The sequence below is a fragment of the Acanthochromis polyacanthus genome, chromosome 18, assembly GCF_021347895.1.
Source record: "Acanthochromis polyacanthus isolate Apoly-LR-REF ecotype Palm Island chromosome 18, KAUST_Apoly_ChrSc, whole genome shotgun sequence".
NCBI classification, from domain to species: Eukaryota; Metazoa; Chordata; class Actinopteri; family Pomacentridae; genus Acanthochromis; species Acanthochromis polyacanthus.
Genome location: NC_067130.1, coordinates 480,279 through 502,824, shown reverse-complemented (window position 1 = coordinate 502,824; position 22,546 = coordinate 480,279). Strand labels below are relative to the sequence as shown.

The following is a 22,546-nucleotide window of genomic DNA, read 5'->3' as shown; positions in this document are numbered from 1 at the left end:
AGTGGGCCAAAATACCTGTTGACAGCTGCAGAACGCTCATTGACAAATACAGAAATCATTTAATTGCAGTGATTGCCTCAAAAGGTTGTGCAACAAAATATTAAGTTATGGGTACCATCATTTTTGTCCAGCCCTATTTCATTAGTTTGTTTTTTTAAATAATTATGTTAATCAACAATTCAAAAGTGATGGCTGATTTTGATTATTTAATTTTCAATAAATTTTTATTTATTGTTACTTTTGTGAGTTTCAAGTGATTTCAGTGAGAATTGTGGGTTTTTCCTTCTTTAACTGAGGGGTACCAACAATTTTGTCCACGTGTGTATATATATATATATATATATATATATTATGTTAGTAACCTGATTATCTTCTCTCCCAAACTCTGCAGAGAAAAGAGATGACAGAAAAATTAGAAATCATGTGGAGAAGCTGGAACTGAGCAAAAAATAATCAGAGCAGGTTTGAAGAGACAAAAACAATTCTACTAATGCTATATGATATAAACTACACTAAATTACATCTTTACAGACTTAAAGAGTTGTTTTTGCTTTCATTACTGGGCTTGCAAGTGATTAAACCTCAAGAGAAGCTCCTTAAATACCTGGGATAAACTCGTCCTGAGACTGGGAGCCGTGGGTAGATCTGGACAGTCTGTGGCGGGTTAGCCTCTTCTCCTTCAGAATGCGCTGGAAGTTAGCTATACGTTCTCTGTGACTGGCATCAGTTGGCTTTGCTGGATTTACTTCATCAGGAATGTTGTTTTCCCTAATTGGACTTAAGTGCCCCTCATCTGTGGAGAACACTGGACCTTCTGGAGCTTCGTTTTGCTGTGCAGGACAGTGATCTGGTGTTAAGTGAAGGATGGACAGCTCTCCATCTGTTGGATAGTCTTCTTTTCCCTGTGAAATCTCTGCAGAGTGATGGCCATCTGCAGTGCAAGGAGACAGATCGGTTTCATGGGGAGATTCCTGAAGAGATCCTGACAGATTCTCATTAATCTCACCACAATCCACACAGACAGAAGTCTCACTTTCCTCCTTTGTAGTAGCAGATTCGGTGTGATTTTCCGTCAGACTGACCTCTCCTTCTGTACAATCTGTACTGCTTTGTTCCTCCTTATGTTCACTGGACTGTCTGACTTGGGATTGAGATGCTTCAGTCCCACTATCATCTCCTTCAGGGTTGGATCCTTCCAACTTTTTCAAAGCTCCTTTCAAAGCTGACTTAAACGTGAGAACAGCCTTACTAAAAGTAGTCACATGAAAACCCACACTGGGGGTCTTGGGTGTGCTCTGATAATCTACATCAGAGGACAAAGATTCTCCTACATCCTCCCTGGAAACGCTGTGATCCGTCCACTCTCTGTCCAAACTCTCAGCAGACCCCAGGTCCAGAGTGTCCCCAGAAGATGGACAATCATCACACAGTGAATGAAGCTCCAGGAGACCATCATCACCATCGGTCAGCAGCACCGTGGAGCAGCTCAGGCTCCTGGAAGGACCACTGCCAAGCTCCTGTGGACAGACATCCATGGTGTGGTAACCAGAACTACGGGAAAACGGACAGTTTGCAGCACAGTCGCACTCCAGGTTCTCCTCCTCTGTCTGGAGCCTGAGAGGCCTCCAGTCCACCACACTGGAAGAACTGGAAGGAGAATTGTAATGTTGTCCAAACAACAACGAGAGGTGCTCAGAACTGTTGTGAGAAGAATGACCCGGGGTGCAGCTTTGTGTCTCCTCGGTGGCACACCTGTTCCAAACACCTTGGTAGTTCTCTAGCTCTTCTCCACTGTTTGCACAGGAGGAGATGTCCTCCTCACTCCATCCTCCTCCTCCACTTCCACTGTGCAGCATTTCAGCTGAAAGCCACCGTTCATAGTCAGTGTCAGCAGACAGAAAGCCAGCTTCTGGACAGTTGGAGCTCAGACAGGAGGACAGAGAGCTGGTGCTCTGGTAGTTGTGACCATCATGAAGCTCCAGATAGGACGGAACGGGTTTTGGATGGCTTCGTATGTGCATGTTTGAACTCTGCTCTGAGTTCTCTCGGTCTGTTTGATGGACTGATCTTAGAGTTCCTTGATTAACTGGCCATTGTTTGGCTGATCTGTGAGATAACACCCATCTTAGATTTTTTTCACACTCTTTGTGGTTAAACGGTGGACTGAGGTCCGTCTCATGAAGAGCTGTGATGGCGTTCTGTCGATCCAGGCTTCCTCTCCTGATGCGTGGTGATCGAGGAACAGGACTAGGATGAGGAGCTGCAGCTCCAGAGTACAGCTCTCCTATTTCACTGAGAACTGCATCCACACAACTAGACACCTCATCCACCGAGCCTCGGACAGATGTTAGATACTCCCTCAAGTCAGAAATCTCCTCCTGGATCTTGGTGATGCCTTTCAATTCTTTCAGGATGTGTTCTACCAGGTTACTAGAGCCATGCTCTGCTTCCTCATCTTCTATTTTCTTCTCCTCTTCATTATTTCTGATCCTTTCAATGATCCGGGACACAGCGCCCACCACAGCTCTACTACCATCATGGCACTCAGAGCTTCGGTTTTCCCCTGAAGGGTTGAAGTCTGGTTTGATGTTGACCGGTGACACGTCATGAAGAGGATCATCTTCTGGTCCCTGGAGGCACTTCTGCAGCGTTTTGCGTAGACATTTCCCAACATTGGGACTCTGTGAAGTCTTCTTTTGCAGATCTCGTCTGTGATTGGTGGGGATCATCCTGTCCACTGATGGTTCACTCCTCTGGGGAACATCCCTGAGATGATCAGCTGTTCCCACACATGGACGACCACTGCCTCTGAAACTCCTCCTTAGGATGGTCTAAGCATAGCCCAGCATCTTAAACTGCATATGAGTGAATACCTGCATCGTGTCTGAGGGGAGAAAACTGGATTATGAGTCATTTTGTTGAAAAAGCAGAGAAGAACCACATAGTTAGTACTTCTGTTATGTATCTGCCATAAAATAACCACCAGAAGTACAGGAATGCTGACTTATCTTCCACACAAAAGTAAAACGGATGCTTTTTTAAAAAAAGAGTTATTAATGCAAACATAAGTTGAATTTTCAAATGTTTCAGATCCCAAGAAGAAAACACATCTGCTCACTTATCAGCGTATATTTCTCATTATAATTAAACTTCTGGAAGTGGAATAAACACTCAAAGAAATGTATTTTTGTGTAATTCTTCTTAACTTGTAAAATTATTAAAATGTATTTTTATGACCAACAGATCAGAATGAAAAGGAAAAAGGAATTCTAACTTCTGACACTGATTTCCAAGTAGTTCTGTTCCAACAGTAAAAAAAATGTGCATGTACTTCATGCATCAGTTCATCATTTAAAACCATTAAAAGACAGATTCCTCCCCAGAATGTCTCACATGTAACTCAACACTCTTCTGTACTTTACAGTTCTATGAATCTCCTGTTTCTTTCTCCACCAGCTCACCAGTGACTGTAAAACTGATCTAAATACATACATGCATGTTAGAAAACTCCATCCTGCAGGTTGGTAGGAGTGATTCCTCAGATTATTTATGGATGAAACCGTGTTTTTGAGACTGTCATCGCTATACTGCATCAGGTTAAAAACGCTCAACCCCTATTCATGTCTTCTAACTTATAAAATACACCAGAAGGATAGGAAAGAAAAACTTGATTTTCACTGGCAGTGACCTTTAAAAATGTGGAAATGTCTGCTTTAATCCATCCTACATGTGTGTTTGACGGACACCGGTGCTCTGTACGTACAGAAGCAGGACAGACAGAGCTGCTTTAACTTTAACAGCAGAATGAACACTATGCAGCGGCTCAGATCTCTGTAATTAGGGAGCGTTGGACAGACAGCACGGTAATTAGATGACAGATCAATTCTCTGTTCTGAGGCCATGTCATTCTTTCACACCAGCTGCAGGACTGTTAGCTCCGAGCTGCTGCCTTTACTGGACACACTACAACACAAGTCTGCATATACGCTCCTACCATCACAGGATGAGCTCAGTGACAACGTCTTTATCCAGTGAGCTTCACTTTAATGAGGAGGGTTTCTGTTGAAGACACAGCTTAGAATAAAATATTATAAACTGGACAAAAAAGGACTTCTGAGAACCAGAAAACAGAAAATTATTTTTTTAATTTCTTGACAATTCCAAACTTTGATTTGACTTTTCTGTCTTTATCTCTAAATATCTGACCACAGATTTGTGGACGTTCCTGAAAACGTTCATGGAAATAAACTCACTGTTAGCTGAGGGAAAACAGATTAACAGCATCAGAATAAGAAAATCCTCACATTAAAGTACGATGTATGCAGATCTTCAGTGTTTTACTGGGATGTGTATTATAATTATTTTACGCATTTATTTCCAGAGATAATGTTCTAAGATTACAGACCTGAAGTGAGCTGAGCTTCAGTAACTATTCCAGAGGATATAATTACTACCTACATTAACCCACGCCTGAACTAGAGCTCTCCATAAGTACTGGAGCTCTGGTGGTGTGTGTCTGCCTGATAACGGGTTGGTGGGCAGAAAACTATATTCAGACCAATCAGGAGAGAGAGTTTCAATCACTACTAAAATAATCTGAATGGAACCAGAAGGAACCATCACATATAAATTATTACTCTGATTAAATAAACAATAATTAGGACATCTGGATTAAATATGTTTGATGTATTAGACAGATAATGTTAAATAAAGGCTTTTACTACACTTCTGAGGACTGTTTGCTAACAGCGGTCCTGATCTCCTAAATGTGCTCAGAGACAGTCAGAGGTTTAATCATTCACTGGTCAGGATGGAAAAAAAAAAAGGTTTTGGGTTCTGGTTTTGAAGGACAGTCGCAGTAAAAACCTGCAGCAATCCCCCTCTTTTCTTCTGTCCTGACATTTTACTTTGGAAGTTTTTAAGTTGACTTTTCATTAAAAAATGACATTTGCTGTTAAAATTTTCATCAACTGGAAATAACCTGAAAGTATTGAGACTTTTCTGTGTTTATCAGTCAAAGTAAATCCATGTTTTACTACAAGTTTCATGCAGTGAAACCTGTAATCACAGCCTTTACCGACAGAAATATAGTAAATATAAGCCTTACCTTATCGGAAAAAAACAACAACCTGTAGATATCATCTTGCAGGACGGATTAAATCCACATAGAGTATAGATCAGCAGCTCCCCGTCTTTTATCACGAGGTGCATTATTAAATTAAAGAATTCAAGCTTCCTCTGAGCCAATCAGAGCAGAAGATCTTCCTCTAACTGGTAAAAGCACTGAATGACTGATTTCTACCACCAGCAGGACACGAGTAAACCTCGATCTCACAGCAGTTCAGCCTCGGTTCAGCATCCTTCCCTCCTTCCCTCTGCTCTCTCTGTCCTCTGGCTTAAAGCTAATCTGAGGCTGAAACACTGCCAGCTTTCAGTCTCACTCGCTCTTTTTCTCTGTTTCCACATCTGTCTGCATATTCTGCTATTTTGCTTTGAGTTCTTAACATTAGTTGTCTGTAAAAGTGGTGAAATTCTGCTCCGCTAGTTTTCCTCGGTGATTTAAATGCATCTTGTGAATGGAAACACGAAGGAAAAAGGAATTTCTATTCAAGGCTGACAGCGGATAAATATCAAAGGCTCTAGATTTTCCTGTATGAAAATGCTGCCAAAGCTTTGGAGGGAATTTTCACATCTCATTCCCTTCTGTGCTTTGAACGTAAACAAGCAAGTGAAGACGTAAAGAACTAACTCAAGCTTTTATTATGCTGCTCACTGAGACACAACTTGACAGATTAACAACCCACTGTAATTCATTCAGGCTTTCCTGCATATACCCTTGAGTCCCCAGTGTTTTCCTGTAATAAATAGCACTTATACAGCTTTCATCTTCCATCTACACTCATGTCTTTGAACAGCCACTCACAGATCATGTTCATCTGGAGGCCAATCATTATAATGGAGTGATCTCCTTTACTGCTGAAGGCTTCATCAAGGGGATGAACCCCCGTTAGGGCTGAGAGATTCTGATGATCTCATTATTAATACGGTCTGATTGGACTTTAGATGCAAACACAAGATCTGTACACACAAGGTAGAAAATTATCATAACAAATGATCCAGAATGGAAAAGGAGATTATAACAATATGAGCTTCTGAAAACCAGTCAAACGTAATGTGATAACGACCATGCAACGCCGTCATTCAACACAGTGACATACAAACCTGCCACAAAGTAGTTTTTAGAAGAAAAAGGAGCTCCAAATGATACAGATCCTCACCTATAAAATACACGTTACACACAAATGTGAACTGGAATAAACAGTTCTGATGATCTTTATCTCTCATCCATTCATTCTGATAACAGGCAGAGACAACTTTAAAGTACAAGACAAAGAGACAAATGAGTCAAACACTGCAGACCTCATTAGCAGCAGAACATGAGAGGGACGAGTGGACCGACCAGTAATGCAAATTATGGGTCCCCGAAGCAATGAATGATGGACCGAAGTCAACAGAGGGACGGTATGCTTTAGCCTCATAATTACAGCTCCACACGAAGAGCCAGAATTAACCACTGAGGGTTGAGACAGAGAAGAAGACCAGACAGAGAATGACCATCTACAACGAACCACAAATTCAATATCACTTAAAGAACTAGGCAGAGTCATCTGACCTCGCTATTCCTGGAGCCAGTTTATGACCAGGTGTCTACAATTAAAACATCATTACGCCCTTAGCTAGGAAATGATTTACAGGGTGTCTTTGGTGAGCCACTAAACTCCTACAAGCACAGGGCACTGGTTCAGTAGTAAAACCTATAGGTGAAAAAACAATTCCTCTTGAGATTCACCAGGACATTTTAAACATTCAGAGAGGTCAAACTCAACCAGAACTGCAGGTAGATGGTAAAACAAGAAGATAAGTCAGGTATAAAGATGGCCTACCTCCCGGAGCTGAACTCTGACTTTATTGATGGCCTTCAACCAGCGAACTCTGGCTGGGTTAAAGGGCAGCGGCGGCCCGTCATAATGGAACCTGGGAGATGTGAGGTTCAGAATAAAGCAACAGAAACTGATGAAGACAAGCTCAGTTCAATCATAGCACGCACTAAATCTGGTTAAACTCTAAGGAAGGGGGTACCTTGGGGGTTTGGAAGATCCTCTCACTGCTGGAACGTCATTTTTTAAACCCTTTCCTGCTTCAGATGGCGGTCTATTCCTCTCCTGCTCGGTAACAGTCGAGTATCCGTTGGTGGGAAGGTGTCGACTGGAGCGAGGCTGGCCGGTGGTGGAGGGGTGGCAGCCGGTACTATGGTAGGAGTGGAAGGATTCCTCCAGCTCTGAGCCTCCGGTGCTCTCGTGGCCGATCTCACTAACCTGGGAGCTGGTTTGGCTCAGGTTTCCTGAAGACCCAAAGTGACTACTGTCCGCTGGACTACAGTGGTGAGAAAAGAACAAGGAGCAAATTAACAAACAGAAACGGCGGAGAAACTAAGTATTTTTGTAGTTCATATTTTTCCATTAATAAAAACAGAATAGTGGGGATTGGTACATAGAACTTCTTAAATTTAGAAATAGATTAAGTACATTTTAATACTGCGGAAATAATCCAAACAACTAATACTGTTGGGTTGTAATGAATCCCATCCACCTGCTAAGAATTATTTGCATACGCTCAGTAGTAAAAATCTACTTTTACCAGCTACTTTTTTAGGATTAATTGGTGTTCCGCCCTATAAAAGATACCCAACCTTGTCAGCAGGCTGCCGTAGGACCCAAAATAATGAAAATGTGGAAACAATACATGTGCATTATAAACTACATGTGGTGTTCTTCATAGAATTAGAAGTTTTAGATCAAAAGAAAGTTAGGCTCTATTTTATGGAGTGAGGTATAAAATAGTAAAAACAGTAGATTTTTACACACAGTTACAGACATCTGCATTTTTCAATGATCTCCTTTAAACTTCCTACAGGGCAGAAGGCAGGTTTTCCCTGCACAGAGACACAGGATTGGATAGGAACCATAAAATATGCAGAGCTGATCTGTGTTTTTACCTTTTATAAAACAGTAATTTTAAACCAGTTTAGAAGCAGAATACAGATCAGCTGTATTCATGACACTGAAGTGTTCATTTGGAGGTTGAATATCAACGATTTAAAAAATGCAGATATACACGTAACTGGAAAATAACATTTACCACATAAAACAATACACAAATCAAATCAGAATTCCATGCTTAAACAAAATTTGCATTATCTATGATGTCGCAGACAGGGGGGCTAATATTTGGTCCTTTAAATCTGTCTAAGATGTAAATGAATTGATTAAAAACAGCAGTTGAGATGTTAATTTATTATCCCTGCTGATTTCTAACTGGAGAACTATAAAAACTATAATTAGAACATCATGTGATTAAGGTGAACGGTGATCTCTCTTTTAATGAAGGACTTGGAGCCATGGCCATGTTTAAACGTAAATTTTGTTTTGGAATTCTGTTTTGACATGACTAATGAAATGACTAATGACACAGAGTTTCTACACACAACATACAACACACAACCACACACAGACATGAACTAGTGAGAATGGACTGCAGGACTGGACAGGAAATGCATTTCTTCCAAACTGTCAACGCATCATAAATGGTTAGGGGAGAAGCCATTTATTGTGCTTTTACTAGCCTTTTTGCATTCAATAGATCCTTCTTGGACTGGTTGTCCAGCTGCACTCCAGAGGTAGGACCTGCAGAGGGGTGTGTTTCTACAAGCCTCTCCGTGTCCTTTGGGGTCAGGGATGCTGAAGGATCTACTTCAGGAGTGGAGATGCAAATCTGGGGGTTTGCTACATCATCTGTGGAACCTACCGCTTCAGTTTTTTGGGCATCAGATGTTGCAAGGTTTTGTACAGTATGTGTTTGATCACTTGTTGCCGGATCTGACCATTTCCCTTCTTGATGCTCAGCATTGTTTAGAACAGGGTCAGCTGGGGAAGCTTTGGTGTCAGGTAGGGCTGATTTGTCATTTTCTTTACTCTCAGGGTCTCCTTTAATGACCATGGGCTTCTCATGTATCACCTCTCCAAAACCTGACTTCTCCTTTTCGGTGTCAGCAGGAGGTTTTGGAGAAGCTCCTTCAGATGCTGTGGCAGAGCCAGATTTCCCTTGCTGGATATCTGGTGAAGCTGAGTCCACGGTTTTATTTGTCCCTGATGGAGGTACTTTCTGTGACAGTTTCTCATTCTTAATCTGTGACTGTGGAGTACCTGGTGCTGGTCTGGGTTGAGCTGGCACTGAATCAGATGGCTTAGGTGGTTGTCCCATACCCCCAAATAAAGACCCACCGATGCCCCCAAGCAGTGATGATCCAGCCTGTGATCCTGCAGCGGCTCCTCCAAACATTCCTCCAAGCAGAGAACCACCAGGCTGTGGTGTAGCTCCAGCTCCTCCAAACACCCCACCCAGTAAAGATCCAGCACCCTGAGGACCTGCAGGCTTGGGAGCAGATCCTCCTCCAAACATGCCCCCTAATATTGACCCTCCAGGTGTGGGGGCTGTGGTTTGAGGACCAGACTGAGGAGCAGGCCCTTTAAATAAACCTCCCAGTAAGGATCCTGCTGCCTGAGGAGATGTCTGTGCACTGGACCCTCCAAAAATACCACCTAGTAGTGAAGCTCCAGGCTGACCGGGAGCAGCTTGGGGTGCTGGTCCACCAAGTCCAAACAGTGAGTTCTTTTGCTGAGAACCTTCAGTGGGAGCAGGTGATGGTTTGAAAAGGGAAGACACAAAGCCTGTAACTACATCTGCTGCTGCATCACTCGTAGATTTATTTATCTCTGGAGGCTTCTGTTCTGGTTGGACTGCAGGACTCACAGACTGAGTGGATGGAGCTTCCTCCTCTACTTTAGGTGGTTCTGTTGTGGTAGTGGTGGCTGTTTCTTGGCTCAGCTGACCAATCAGCTCTGGTTTTGCAGGTTGTTGTGCTGATGCAGATATTTCTGATTCTTTAGACTGGATATTATCAGTTAAAGCAGCTGATTTGTCGGTATCCTGGTGACTAACCTCATCAGGAACACTGCTGTCAGTTTTGGACAAGCTTGCCTCAGGACACTGAACTGAACCGTCAGGTTGCTTTGGTGTTTCCACCACCTCGTTGCTTCTGGAAGCAGCATCATTTACTTCCACTTGAGCACCAGCTGGAGCAGATTTAGAGTCCTCAGTGGGTTTTGGTAGAACAGTTACACCCGATGTAGTGTCGGTAAGAGCTGGGATGGTTGCTTTCTTGTCATCATTAGATGTTGATGTTGGTGTTGCAGCTGAAGCAGATCCTCCAAGCATTGAAAACAAACTTTTACCAGGAATTTCATTGGTAACTGAAGCTCCAGGTAAAATGCCACCGAGAAGAGATGAACCAGTCTGTGCAGTAGCGGTTTGAGAAGGTGATCCCCCCAAAATTCCCCCTAATATAGAGCTGTTATTTTGGTTTGTGGAGGTTTGGGGCGCAGTCCCACCAAATAATCCACTGAAGGACCCACTACTCTGAGGTGCTGTAGATGAGGCTGCTGATCCTCCGAAAAGTCCACCCAAAATAGACCCTGCAGTCTGAGATCCAGCTGCCTGGGGAGCAGCTCCACCAAATAAGCCTCCGAGTAGCGATGGTCCTGCCTGAGGTCCTGAGGATAGAGGAGCGGATCCTCCAGGCTTAGTGGAGCCAACTTGAGGAGCACTCTGAGGAGCAGACCCTACAAATAAACCACCAAGTAAGGATCCTCCTGTTTGAGAAGATGGTGTTTGAGGTGAAGACCCTCCAAACACTGACCCTAACAGTGAACTTCCAGGTTGTGAAGCGGGCTGAGGGATAGAACCTCCAAACACAGAAAACAAACCTTTCCCTGGAGGTTCCTTGGGCGCTGAAGGTTCAGGTACAGACCCTGTAGCTGATGGACCTGTCTGGTTAGTCGTAGGCTCTGTGCTAGGTGCAGAAAACAAAGAAAGCAAACCTTTACCTGGACTGTCTGAAAGTAATCCAGCTGCAGATGGAGCTGCTGATCCAGTGATCATAGATAACAAACCAGAAGCTGGTGGTTCTTTAGGAGGAGCAGAATCCTGGGGTGTACTTTCTGTGTTTGCTTCCTTATTCACAGCAGTACTTTCTGAATTTGGTACCTTGGATGCCATATCAGTGCCTTCAACTGTGCCACCCTCTTGTGAAGCAGCTGTAGTCTCTACCATAGTATCAGTGGATAGGCTAGTTTGCAGTGTACCAGAGTTAGTATGAGTTTTGCTCTCTGAGGGTTCACTTGATTTTTTGCTGGTAACTGCTGCCTCTGGGACATGGCTACTGGACACAGATGACATTTCAGAAGAGCTTTCTTGTAAATGAGTAGTTTGTGGCTCTTTTGAAGCAGTAACAACAGCAGAAGATGGACTGGAAGTCTGCTGTGTGGATGGAACATCAGTTGAAACGGAACGTATACTGCTGGCAGGTGAATTAGGTGCTGCAGTCCCAGGTGCAGAAGACATATTTGTATTTCCACCTCCACTTGGTGTTTGAGGAGTACTGGGGCCACCAAACATGGAAAACAAAGATTTTCTTGGACTTTCATTAGTAGCAGACAAATTACCGAAAAGACCTCCAAGAACTGAAGCAGCTGTTGGTTCTTGCGGCTGAGACTGTTCTGGTGGTTTAGACTGTGTTCGAGGTCCTCTTTGTAATGGAGTCTGTGACTGAGCACCTCTTAGTTGGGACTGCATGGTTGGTGGCTGAGGTTGAGGACGACTAGGATCAGTAAATACTGAAAACAATCCCTTCATTGGGCTCTCAGATGAATTTGATTGTCCAGGCAGAATTCCCCCAAGAAGAGATACTGGCTGGGCTTGAGACTGTTGGGTGCTGGGACCACCAAACATTGAAAGGAATCCTGTAGCTGGAGGGTCTTTTGGAGGAACTGTTCTCTGTTGAGGTGCTTCAGCAGTAGGTTTAGTTTGGCTTGGAGGTGGAGCAGGACTTGATCCTCCAAACATTGATAACAAACTTTTACCAAGTGTTTCTTGCTGAGGGGGTTGAGGAGCCGCATTTGGGGAATTTGTTTGAGGTAAGGGCCCTGTTTTAGGTACAGCCTGCTGAGGACTTGGCCCCGAAAACATTGAAAGTATACTTTTACCAAGTGATTCTTCTTGAGGAGCCGTGGCTGATGTAGATGTTTGAGGTGTGGGTTCGGATTGGGTCGGTGCTGCCGATCCAGCAAGCATTTCTCCAATTGAAAATCCAAACAATCCACCGGATGGTTTACTTGATGCTTCTTGCTTCTGCTGTCCTGCAGGTGGCAGAGATGTTGACTGGTTAGCTGAAGGGGCTGTGGACAGATTGGTAGAAGGCACTTGGTTTGTAATTTTGTTTAGGGGTTGACTCTGTGCAGACTGAGGAGTGCCACTTTTGTCCATGGTTTCTTGTCTCTGTATGCTCTGAGATCTAGATGCTGATGTCAGTGAGCCCTCTGTAACACTAGATTTCATTTGCTGTTTTTGTGGTGGAGAGGACTCAGCACTGAACAGGCTGCTAATTGATCCAAAGATATTTGACACTCCTGCAGCCTCTTTATTAGCGCTGGTGCTACCTGGTAAGGAAGCAGTGCTGCCAGTTTTACTCTGCTGATTGGTAGATGTCTGAGAGATATTCTGGGGATCAGGTTTGGGTTCCTCCATTCCTACTGCAGATTTTAGAAAATTCATAAAGCCTGGTTGTTCAGGAGGCTTCTCCACAGGTATATCCACTGACTTAGCTGCAAGGTGTCCAGGTTGTGCAGGTTTACTAACAGATTCTTTGGACGCTAAGGGCGCACTGGGCTGTGCTGGTGGAGCAGCTTGTTGGACCATGGTACTTTGACGTGACAGTCTAGGTTTCTGTGAAGCTGGATGTGATTCTGTTGACGGTTGAGTTATTGGAGCTGTTGTTGGTATTGTGGGCAAAATTCTTCCCTGTGCAGCGGCTGGCCTTTGGATTTGTTGCTTAACAATTTCTGGCTGGGTCACAACAGCAGAAGATTCTTCTTTGATAATCTTGGACTTCAGACTTTGGAAACCAGATGAAAGAATGTTCTTAGACTGAGAGGCTTGCTCAGAGGGGGATGTGCTAGTTTTGGTTAAGTCCACCTGTGATGTTTTGCCGACAAATGAGGAAATGAGGGAAGAAATTTTTTTCACTTGACGATTAGGTTGTTCTTCTCCTGGAGACACTCTTTTCCTCCATTCATCCTCTGATACATCATCTACATGTTTTACTGTAACGGCGGTAGAAGAACGACGCCGTTGAGTAGGTTGGTAACAGTTAGAAATTAGCTGTTGATTTGAATTTGCAGTAGGAGAAGAATTCAAGGAAACAGCAACCTTCTGGGCAAGAAATGTCTTCATTTCGTGGATGTTCCAATAAGGACCAGTGTGATCTTTTTTACGACATGAAAGGTCAAGGACATCATCATAGATGTAACTAGGTTGTCCAGGATCCATCCTGACTTTGTTTAATCTGTAAGATGTGAAATCCATTTCTTGCTGTCCTTGTGACAGAAATGAATTTTCAAACATTTGAGAGAACTGCTCAAGATTTAAATTCATAATCTGATTTCCTTTTCTGTAGGCAGCAGACAAATCTAGTGGGGCATTAAGAAGTTGAGAATCACTGTGATCTTGACCAGGAAGCCAAAGAAGCTCATCCTCATTGTAAAGTGGAATTTTAAAGCCACAGACTAAAACCATTTCATTGTGCAGCCAAGCACTGGGTAAGCCATCAAATTTCTGCGTACCTCCCCAGGATTCGCCTTCAGGGGCACAGGCATAAACGTATTCACCAGCGGCATCGGTAAGCAAAGCATAGATGTACTCATGATCTGTGTAAACAAAGTAGCCACAGTCACCATCTTCTGCTGGCCACCACATTCCTTGCTCTAGAAGCATGAGCCACTGCTGATACCATTCAGTGTCTTCCAGGTACATGGAGTCATCCATCTCAGTACTTGGAGGATAGTTTGAATCTACTGGTCTGTTCAAATGAAACTGACTCTGATGCGTCATGCCTCCAGCATAAAACTGTTGTTGCTGTTCTGCAGTATTTGGTCCATATTGCCAGTTAGCTGAATAAGATAAGCTTGGTGCAGTCTCCTCATAATAGCCTTCATGATATGAAACACCATTCAAGCTGTAAGTGCTGCCATCATTAAATGAATGCCATTTTCCAAACTTTGCATTACTCGGTTTAGTAGTCAAGTTCAGCACGCCTTCCTCACTGGGTGAATACGCTACGCTTCCCAAGTCTTCATAACTGTTCCATAATTTCCTCTTGGGATACGGATCAGGATTCCTGTGTCCTTCAACCTGATATAGTTCGAGTTGGTCCTGGTGGCAAACACCTTGCCAGTGTGAGGAGTTAATTAGCTGATTTATATTTGGGGAGCTGCAGTGAAGAGCAGAAGGTGGTAATGATGACCCTTCACAGCTCTGTCCATACCTTTGACCTTCTCCCTGGAGCTGATAATTCAGGGACTCGTTCTGGAACTGCTGCCATAGAGCACTTTCACGAATCCACTGGTTTTCATCATAAGAGGGACTTATTTGAAATGGAGATGACTGGCCTTTGTAAAGGTTTTGACCTGTAGCTTCATACAGAGAAGGAATGCTTCCACCACTATATGGGCGCATGTTCACCACTGAAGATGTTGAGTGGCTTTGTAGAAGGGAGTGAATATTTCCTGTACTATAAGCCATTGGTTGAGCAGATGGGCGTGAACTGGAGTAGTATAACTGAGATAAGTTCCCGGTGCTAATGGAGGAGTACGTTGCCTGACTCTGCAAAGATCTAGCAAAGGTAGCTGATGTTCGTAAGTCTAAACTCTCAGTATCAATTGAAACAGGAGCACTGATTAAAGCATGTCTGCTGTGTCCTGGTACAACTCTCCGCTGGCTTTCCCTTCCAAAGTCTGAGGTGGAACTTTTCAACATGGCTGGATCAAAGTCTTTAGATGAGGACATCTGCTGTACTGGAATTTGACTTTGCATGTCTGTTTGTTTACTGCAAGATTCCTCAGCTACATTTTTGCTAAACAATCCAGACAGAAACCCGTGCTGGGCAGTCCGTGGAGTTGTCTTCTCTCTCTCCACATGTTCTAGTGATGATTGCTGTGTTACATTAGTATGTGATTGTTTCTGTAGTGGGGTTTTCATTGGGACTGTAGAAATACCGGCCCTCTGTTGTGGTGATTGTCCTGTTGATGTCTGAGGGGTGGTTTCAATGTTTTCAGGTGGTTTTGTTAACTTGTTAAACAACCCAGAGAGCACCCCAGATTGACCTGATGTCTCCGTCTGTGGATGACCAGGCTGGCTACACGGCACTTTGATCTGCTGTTGAATCTCTTGGACGTTTTCAGGATGCTGCTGGCGAGTCACATTTTCTGAGGAGGATTTGAATAGTCCAAAAAGACCACTAGCTTGAGCTGATTTCTGTGTTGAGCTATTTTCTGGTTGGTTCTGGTTGGAAGCGGGGATATTATTTGGCGTTTTTTGCTCATGGCTGGATTTACTTGGGGTAATTCCATGATACTGAGTTGTTGGTCGTTGATTTTGTGTGTTTATGTTGTCTGCTGAAGAAAATTTAAAAAGACCAGACAAAAGGCTGCCTTGTTGAGATGGTGGCTGCCGAAGTGGAACCGTTTGTTGTCGAGTAAAGCCTGGTTTACTCGTGTCCTGCTGGACTACTTGCCGACTCAGGGATCTGTCCCTGAACTGTGGGCCTCGATTGGGATCTTGGGTATTCTGTGGGTTAAAACCTGGTTGATTAAACTGAGCACTGCTTTGTGGGTGAACTTGACTGCTTGAAGTACTCTCAGAGGATCCAAATTTAAGCAAACCAGACAGCAGCCCTTTTTGCTGAGGCTGTGTTTCATTTGAAGTCTGTTGCTGTCGTGAAGAACTGGCAGGGATGTTCCTCTGCCTTTCAGCCTCTGGAGGTTGGACATTTTGTTGTATGTTTTCTGTTGATGAAAATTTCAATATTCCTGAGAGAAGGCCTCCCTGTGGAGCTGGAGAACTCTGTTGTTGGGGAGGGTGATGAGGAAATTGCGACTGATTATTGCTCCTGGGTGGCTGATTGTTATGAGGAACCTGCTGTGGATAACTGCCCGACAGGTCACTGGTAGAGCCAAATTTAAGAAGTCCGGATAGAAGTCCTCCTTGTTTGGGCTGATTAGAGATGTCATCAGCTGAGCTCCCTTTGAATAAGCCTGTCAGAAAACTCTGAGAGTCAGGCTGATTGGGACTTTGATGCTGCGTTCCATGAGAAGCTGCTGTTGGTCTTTGATTTGCTGGATGTTGGACGTGTGAGCCCTGAAGCTGCTGATTACTGATAATATTCTGGTTGGACTCAGAGGGAGCAGAGGCAGGGGTAAATATGCTAGAGAACCATCCTTTCTCAGGGTTTTCTTGGGGCACTGCAGGATTCTGAGTGAAGGCGGTGGAGGCTGACGACGATGCTTGCTGAGGATTCTGTGTTTTTGTGGAGGCACTAACGTCTTCACTAGAAGCAAACTTCAAAAAACCAGAGAGCATTCCTCCCTCTGCTTTGGGACGCTGCTGAGCGGAGACATTTTCAGAAGAGGTGAACGGTAGTTTAATTTTACTGCTCAATGATGGGTCTTCTGTTGGTTTCTGAGGTTGGGGCTCCTCTGTGGTTCTAAATACTGGATAAACTGCCACAGGAGGAGGTCCCTGAGGAGGAACGGGAGCAGCAGGAGTGATCAACGAACTTAATGACTTCCTAAAAGGGCTGAAGAATCCAGTGTTTGCAGATTGTGTTTGTCCAGTTGACTTCTCTGGCGCTGCAAAAGGCACATTTTCTTGTTTATAAATTGGTGGTTTTTGTCTCTCATGGAAATTTTCAGCCTGATTCTGTCCCATATATTTCTCTTGGGATGAACTTCTTAAGTTTTCAGATTTTCTAAATCCTTCTGCTGTTATTGGCTGTTTATCTTGGCGAGCACATTTGCCATCCCATTGTGTATGTTCGTGAGAATATGTGGGCTCTGATGCCAGTTTGTTTTCAGCTGAGCTCCCACTGTCTCCAGAAAAAAGTTTTAAAGGATTCAATTTTCCCAAAACCGAGCTTCCTGGTGCACTTTCAGGTTTGCTTCCAAACTCAGGTCCGTGTTCTTTCGTACTGGTTTGAGTCTGACTCCTTGAGGGAGTTTTCATTTCTTGATAATGACTTTGCATTTTGGCATCATGTGGTGGCTGAGAAGGCAAAGAACTGAAAGAGTTTTCAGGAGAAGATTCCACAGGAGATACAACAGCTACTGGAGCTGTGGTGTTTGACTTTGGAATAAAGGAGAACAGTTTTGTGAGTCCTGACTGTGAGGGTTGTGTAGATGGTGCTTGGGGAGATGGGGTGGGTGGTTTAGGGCCTCCGACTTTGTCTGTGAAAGAACTAAACAGTGAGCTCATGGCATTTTTGACTCCTGAAATACCCTGATCAGAAGGAGGATGTGACTGAGATTCTCCTCTGGGATCCTTTGATGAACTATTTTGTTCCTCTCCAAAAGAATCGGTTCTAATGCTGCCCTGAGAAGATAGTCTAGACTTGCTGGATTTAGGAAGTGAACCGTACTTGCTAATTTCCTCCTCTTTTTCAGCGAGGTATTCAGAAACTGTTTCAACGAGGCATTGAAGCTCATCCATCGGATCTACATATTCATCACTGGGTTCTTCTACTGGAGAGAGCATCGCCTCTGAAACCCATCCTCCACTTTTAGATTTTCCACACTTTTTCTCTCGAAGGCCCTGAGAACTTTCTCCGTGGACCTCATAAGAGAATGAATACCTGTCTTTGTAATGCCTTGTGTTTTCAGAGTGAACGTCCTCACCCATAAAGCCACTGTCATCCATATTCTCCTCTGCTGCCTGGGGATAGTGTGGATCCTGGACACTGTCGAATTCAAAATCAAAGCGTGCCCTCATTCTAGCATCTTGCTCTTTTTTGTATGCCACGTAGTTCTCCAAAGTGTTGTCTAGCTCATTTTTCGCCCACATCCTGGTCTTGTAGAGAAGTCCATTTTTGTAGGGCCGGAGGCAGGACGTCATGCGTTCCTCCTCCTCCTGCATTTCTGCTACCTGCCGCATAAACAGCTCTCCTCTCTTCTCACGGAGGACGGCGAGGTCGGAGGGAAAAGCCTCCTCTCTGTACCTGTCTGCCTCTGAGCTGAGAAACACCGCTGGGCCCGTGATCTTTTTCTTCCTCCGTCGATCGATGGTGTCGTAGCCTTCAGGGTAGGGAGGAGGCAGGAAGCCACTGGGTTTGGTGTTTTGATGGATAGGTGGGTGCGATGGCTCAGGGTACGGTCTGCCCATCCGAAAGATAACGCTGTCCTCCTCATCGTCTAAGAAGTCGCTCAGCTGAGGCTTGTTCGGCTGTTTGTATTTGTTCTCCCAATCTTCAACCCCCATGCCAGAATCGACAGGTATAATTCTGACTCTTCCTTTCTGATTTAAAGATCTTTTTCAGGTTAAAGAATAGATTTAAACAAGGGGTGGGAATGGATATTGGGACAGAGAAAAAAGGCAAATAAAAAGAAAAAATGCAAACAATAAAAGAAGTTAAACAGTACAAAAAAAGGAGGAATTAAAACATGCACAGTTTAATGCAAATGTAAAGAAATAATTAGCATTTTAGCTCACTAATGTCAAAGCATTACAACATTCTTAAGAGAGATTATAAGTAAAAATGAAGCAGTTAATGGTGAGCTTCAAGATTTGCAGACAGATTAACAGAGATAAGCTGCTCTTAAAACCTAAAATATACCTTACACATGTCAGTGAAACGGGTTATAAGACTGAATGCTGGTGTGGGATGAATTTGGATCTTTGTAAATCCCCAGAGCAACAGTCACACTTCTCAGCACTTCTACACTGAGCTTAGAGTTCATGAGAAACGCTAAATCACCACCATATGGTGAAGGAGTTTTTAATCATCAGAGAAAGGAGAGTGACTGTTGCTGACCAGATCCCTCTAGAGGTGTTTGATTTGGTTTAAACTACCAGGAATTTAACCAACAAGACAAAGAAAACATGAACAATGAGCTTTTCCTGGCCGTAATCCCATTTTTTTTCTGATGTAGAATTATCCGGATCAGCTCCCTATCAGTCCACACAGGCAGTCTCATTGGTGTGCATGAATTCTAGGACACATGCATGAGAATAAATTCTTATGGAGCAAATATGGTGTAGTCACAATAATAATAGAAATGTGTTGTTTTTGTCGCGGGCTCCTCCCTACTATAGTCTAACTATTGAATGCAAATAATAATAACGATGCATATATTCACATACATCTCAACAAGAGGACCACCACAGTAATGAGACCTGATATCTGAGCAACAGAGCTTCTAAAATAAGAACCCTTGGTCAGATAAACTGTTCTTCAGAACATAAATTAAGAAGATTTTTAAATTAGCCACTTCCTTCTATATAAAACTGAAATTAATGGTAATCTAATCTGTCACTATATATGCATTTTAAAATGTGAAAATAACAGTTATTGAACAAACAGCTGAATACATGAGTTTCAGTAAATTTGCTCTTCTTTCTGAACTTAACTGAGGAGAAAATTGAATAAACGGAGAGTTCTGTTTTAATGCACTGTGAGGTTTAGGGTTAACTCTGGTCATTTTTTAGCCATCAGAAACCATTTTAGCTGCATCATATTTTCTTCAAATCTTCCCATTTGTGCGTAAAAACATCTGACAATCAAAGCCGTTTGATTGAAAGCACCAAGTGAGATGTGGCTGTTGCAGTGGGACTACATCACTTTCAGGCTGCTTCAATGTGAGGAAGTGAGAATATGAGTGACTGATAAAGTGAAAGTATGACTCTGGATCTACCTGGTTCCTCTCTGGTCCCTGCAGTCCAGCTCAAAGCTGTGGTCCGAGTCCCTGAAGCCGTCCTGGTGCTGCTGACACCGAGGCCCCATGGGGTACTGGTGCAGGGACGAGTTGGGCTGAGCGGTCGTATGATATCGTGGAGGTAAACTGTTGCTGGTCTCACTGCGGTAGTCGCTGTCCCGGTCCTCGACAGCGCTGTCCTGGTCGTCCAGAGCTGGAACACACCACAGGCTCAATAAACCATCTCTCCTCACACAATGGAAGAAGAAAGTGGTGTTAAGGTTTTATATGACAGCAAGAATTTTATAAAAATCCTTGCTTATTATTAACGAAAGAGGAGAGGACGTATCCTAGTTTGAATTTTCTTTACCCGAGGAAGTAAATGAACTAGGCCGTTTTAAAAGACTGTAGGTGTTTCTTTAACAATGCTACGACAAATGCAGGGCAGTATAGGTCACCGGACAGAGACTGTGCGTTTGTCTTCACGTGCACCTGCAGTGCACAGGCCAAAGGGCAAAGTGTAGAATATACACTTAATAGAGTCTTAGTTTGAACAGAGCAGAGATGCAGGACCTGAACACACAGAAACACAAATCTGCAGAATATGAGTTTGTTTTTAATCTCCATAAGTTATTTATCTAAATAACTGCAGAAATCAAAGGACATTCTGGAAAAGATGCACTGGAACAAAGAAAAGCTGCAGAAATCAGAAATACTCCCAGGGTGGTGTGTAGAACTGTAACGGGTTACTATCTGCAGGTGTTTTCATCCATGTAAGCTCAGTGGCAGGACACATAAAGCCACTATACTCTGCTGCAGCTCTTCTCAAATCACAGGTTGAGAATTTATTGACTGATCTGCCCTCAGATGACTGCAGGGATTCAGTCCAAGTGAAGCCTTTCCTGCAGAATCTCTCATCTACAGAGAACTGCAGTGTATTATCTGCTACTATTCAATCAAAAATTTATTTATAGAGCACTTTACAACACTCATGGTGACCAAAGTGCTTTCCAGTTAAAAACAAACATTAAAATAAGAAATAAAAGCAGATTAAAAGAGAGAAACAGCAGAGCATATCAGGAAAATAAAACCAGATAAAATAAGATAAAACAGAATAAAATAAAATGTCACCACATTACTGTGTATTAAAAGCCAGTCTGAAAAAATATGTTTTTAACCGTGATTTAAACAAGCCAAAGTCAGTGATGGTGTGAATGTCAGGGGGCAGTTTGTTCCAAAGTCTTGGCCCAGCAACTGAAAAGCCTCGATCCCCCCAGTGTTTATACCTGACTCTTGGGACTTCCACAAACAGCTGCTTAGAGGATCTTAACTCCCTGTTTGGGTTTCGGACAGAGATAAGCTCCGTTAAATAAATAGTTTACTATTAACAGTAAGGGTCATGCTGAGTCTACCTGCATTAGCAGAGACCGTATAGAACAGGTGGATAGAATCACTGTGGCCTCCCATTGGTTAACGGACTACCAACCAACCAATCCTGAACCAGCTGAGACTATCAACCTAAAGCTGTCTGGAACTTCTGGTTCCTGCCTTCCTAAGGCAGCCCTGAAACATATCCTGTTTTATGAGTCTACTTTAACAGGACCATAATTTACTAAATGAACATCATGCTGTATTTAGCATGAAGCAGCGACTGACACCAGAGATTTCATCAGGAAATGTTTACTGGGTCATCAGATCCGTAGTTTGATTTCTTTTTGCAGCCAGATGATCACTCCACTGATGACTACTCAAGAGAGAACAGGTTTTTAGTTCCCTCTCGGCATCAGCTCCACTTTTCAGAGACTTTGTTCGTCTTCTGTTGGCAGTCTGTAGCATTTCATTGGTCCTTGTAGATCAGATCATTTAAGTTGCAGCAGATGGACACTATCGCTGATTTACAGCACAAAGACAAAATATTAACATTCATCTTTTACTGCATCATATAAACAAACCTTCCATGGCTGGTGAATATTCAGGTCAGGAAAACAAACGGTCAGACATTGCTTTGGTCATTACAGAACTAAAATCAGAGCTCTGCAGTCACTAGACATGGAAGCTCTGCTGCTAAATGGAAGACTCTTTATCTGGATCATCCTGGAGATGAATCTGCAGATCTGCATAAATAAGTAACTGGATTTAGCTTTTCTGACAGAATACTGGAATAAATATTTGTTGAAAGTGACCTTGGTGATTCTTAGGAAACTATTCCAGTGAACCATTGAGGCTGGAGGAGACGGTTGATCTGAGGTTCATCTTTTATCGATAACATGAGAGGTTAATGATGAACTGATTCCACTGATATCTCCCAGTAAAGGGACAGAAATATTCTTCAGCAAAGACTGCCACCTGTCTTCTCTGTGATGGAACTGCAGTTTATAACCAAGGCTCCTATTGTTTATCAGACTTTAAGGACTATTTATCTGTGGTTTATCGATCCTGTTCAACATTTATAGAGCTCAGTTTATGACTGACTTCAGTCTTTCCTACATCAGCGCATGGTGGACTGTTTAAGAGTGAGAATAACCTTAACCCTAATTCATGAGTTCTCCTGCCTTTTTTCCCAGAATGTGTGCTAAACTGATAAATGCAAAGAATAACTAGATGTGTTTATTTTTAAAGCATCTGACATCAGC

General features: G+C 43.2%; 1 protein-coding gene across 9 annotated transcripts in view; it reads right to left on the bottom strand.

The window, feature by feature from the left end:
- LOC110961102 (protein unc-13 homolog B) overlaps positions 1 to 22,546 on the bottom strand; it is a 119,019-nt gene that overhangs the window by 68,238 nt on the left and 28,235 nt on the right. For 3 of the 9 annotated variants that reach the window (XM_051938815.1, XM_051938820.1, XM_051938817.1), the window contains exons 8-10: positions 19,914 to 20,127; positions 7,141 to 7,434; positions 6,945 to 7,035 (exon numbers count right to left, since the gene is read on the bottom strand). In XM_051938815.1, the coding sequence (XP_051794775.1) occupies positions 6,945 to 7,035; positions 7,141 to 7,434; positions 19,914 to 20,127 (599 nt within the window). Of the gene's footprint in view, positions 1 to 362; positions 386 to 604; positions 2,885 to 5,107; positions 5,544 to 6,944; positions 7,036 to 7,140; positions 7,435 to 19,913; positions 20,128 to 22,546 lie in introns of those variants that run through there. The other 6 variants (XM_051938816.1, XM_022208579.2, XM_051938821.1 and 3 more) reach the window with 5 other exon arrangements.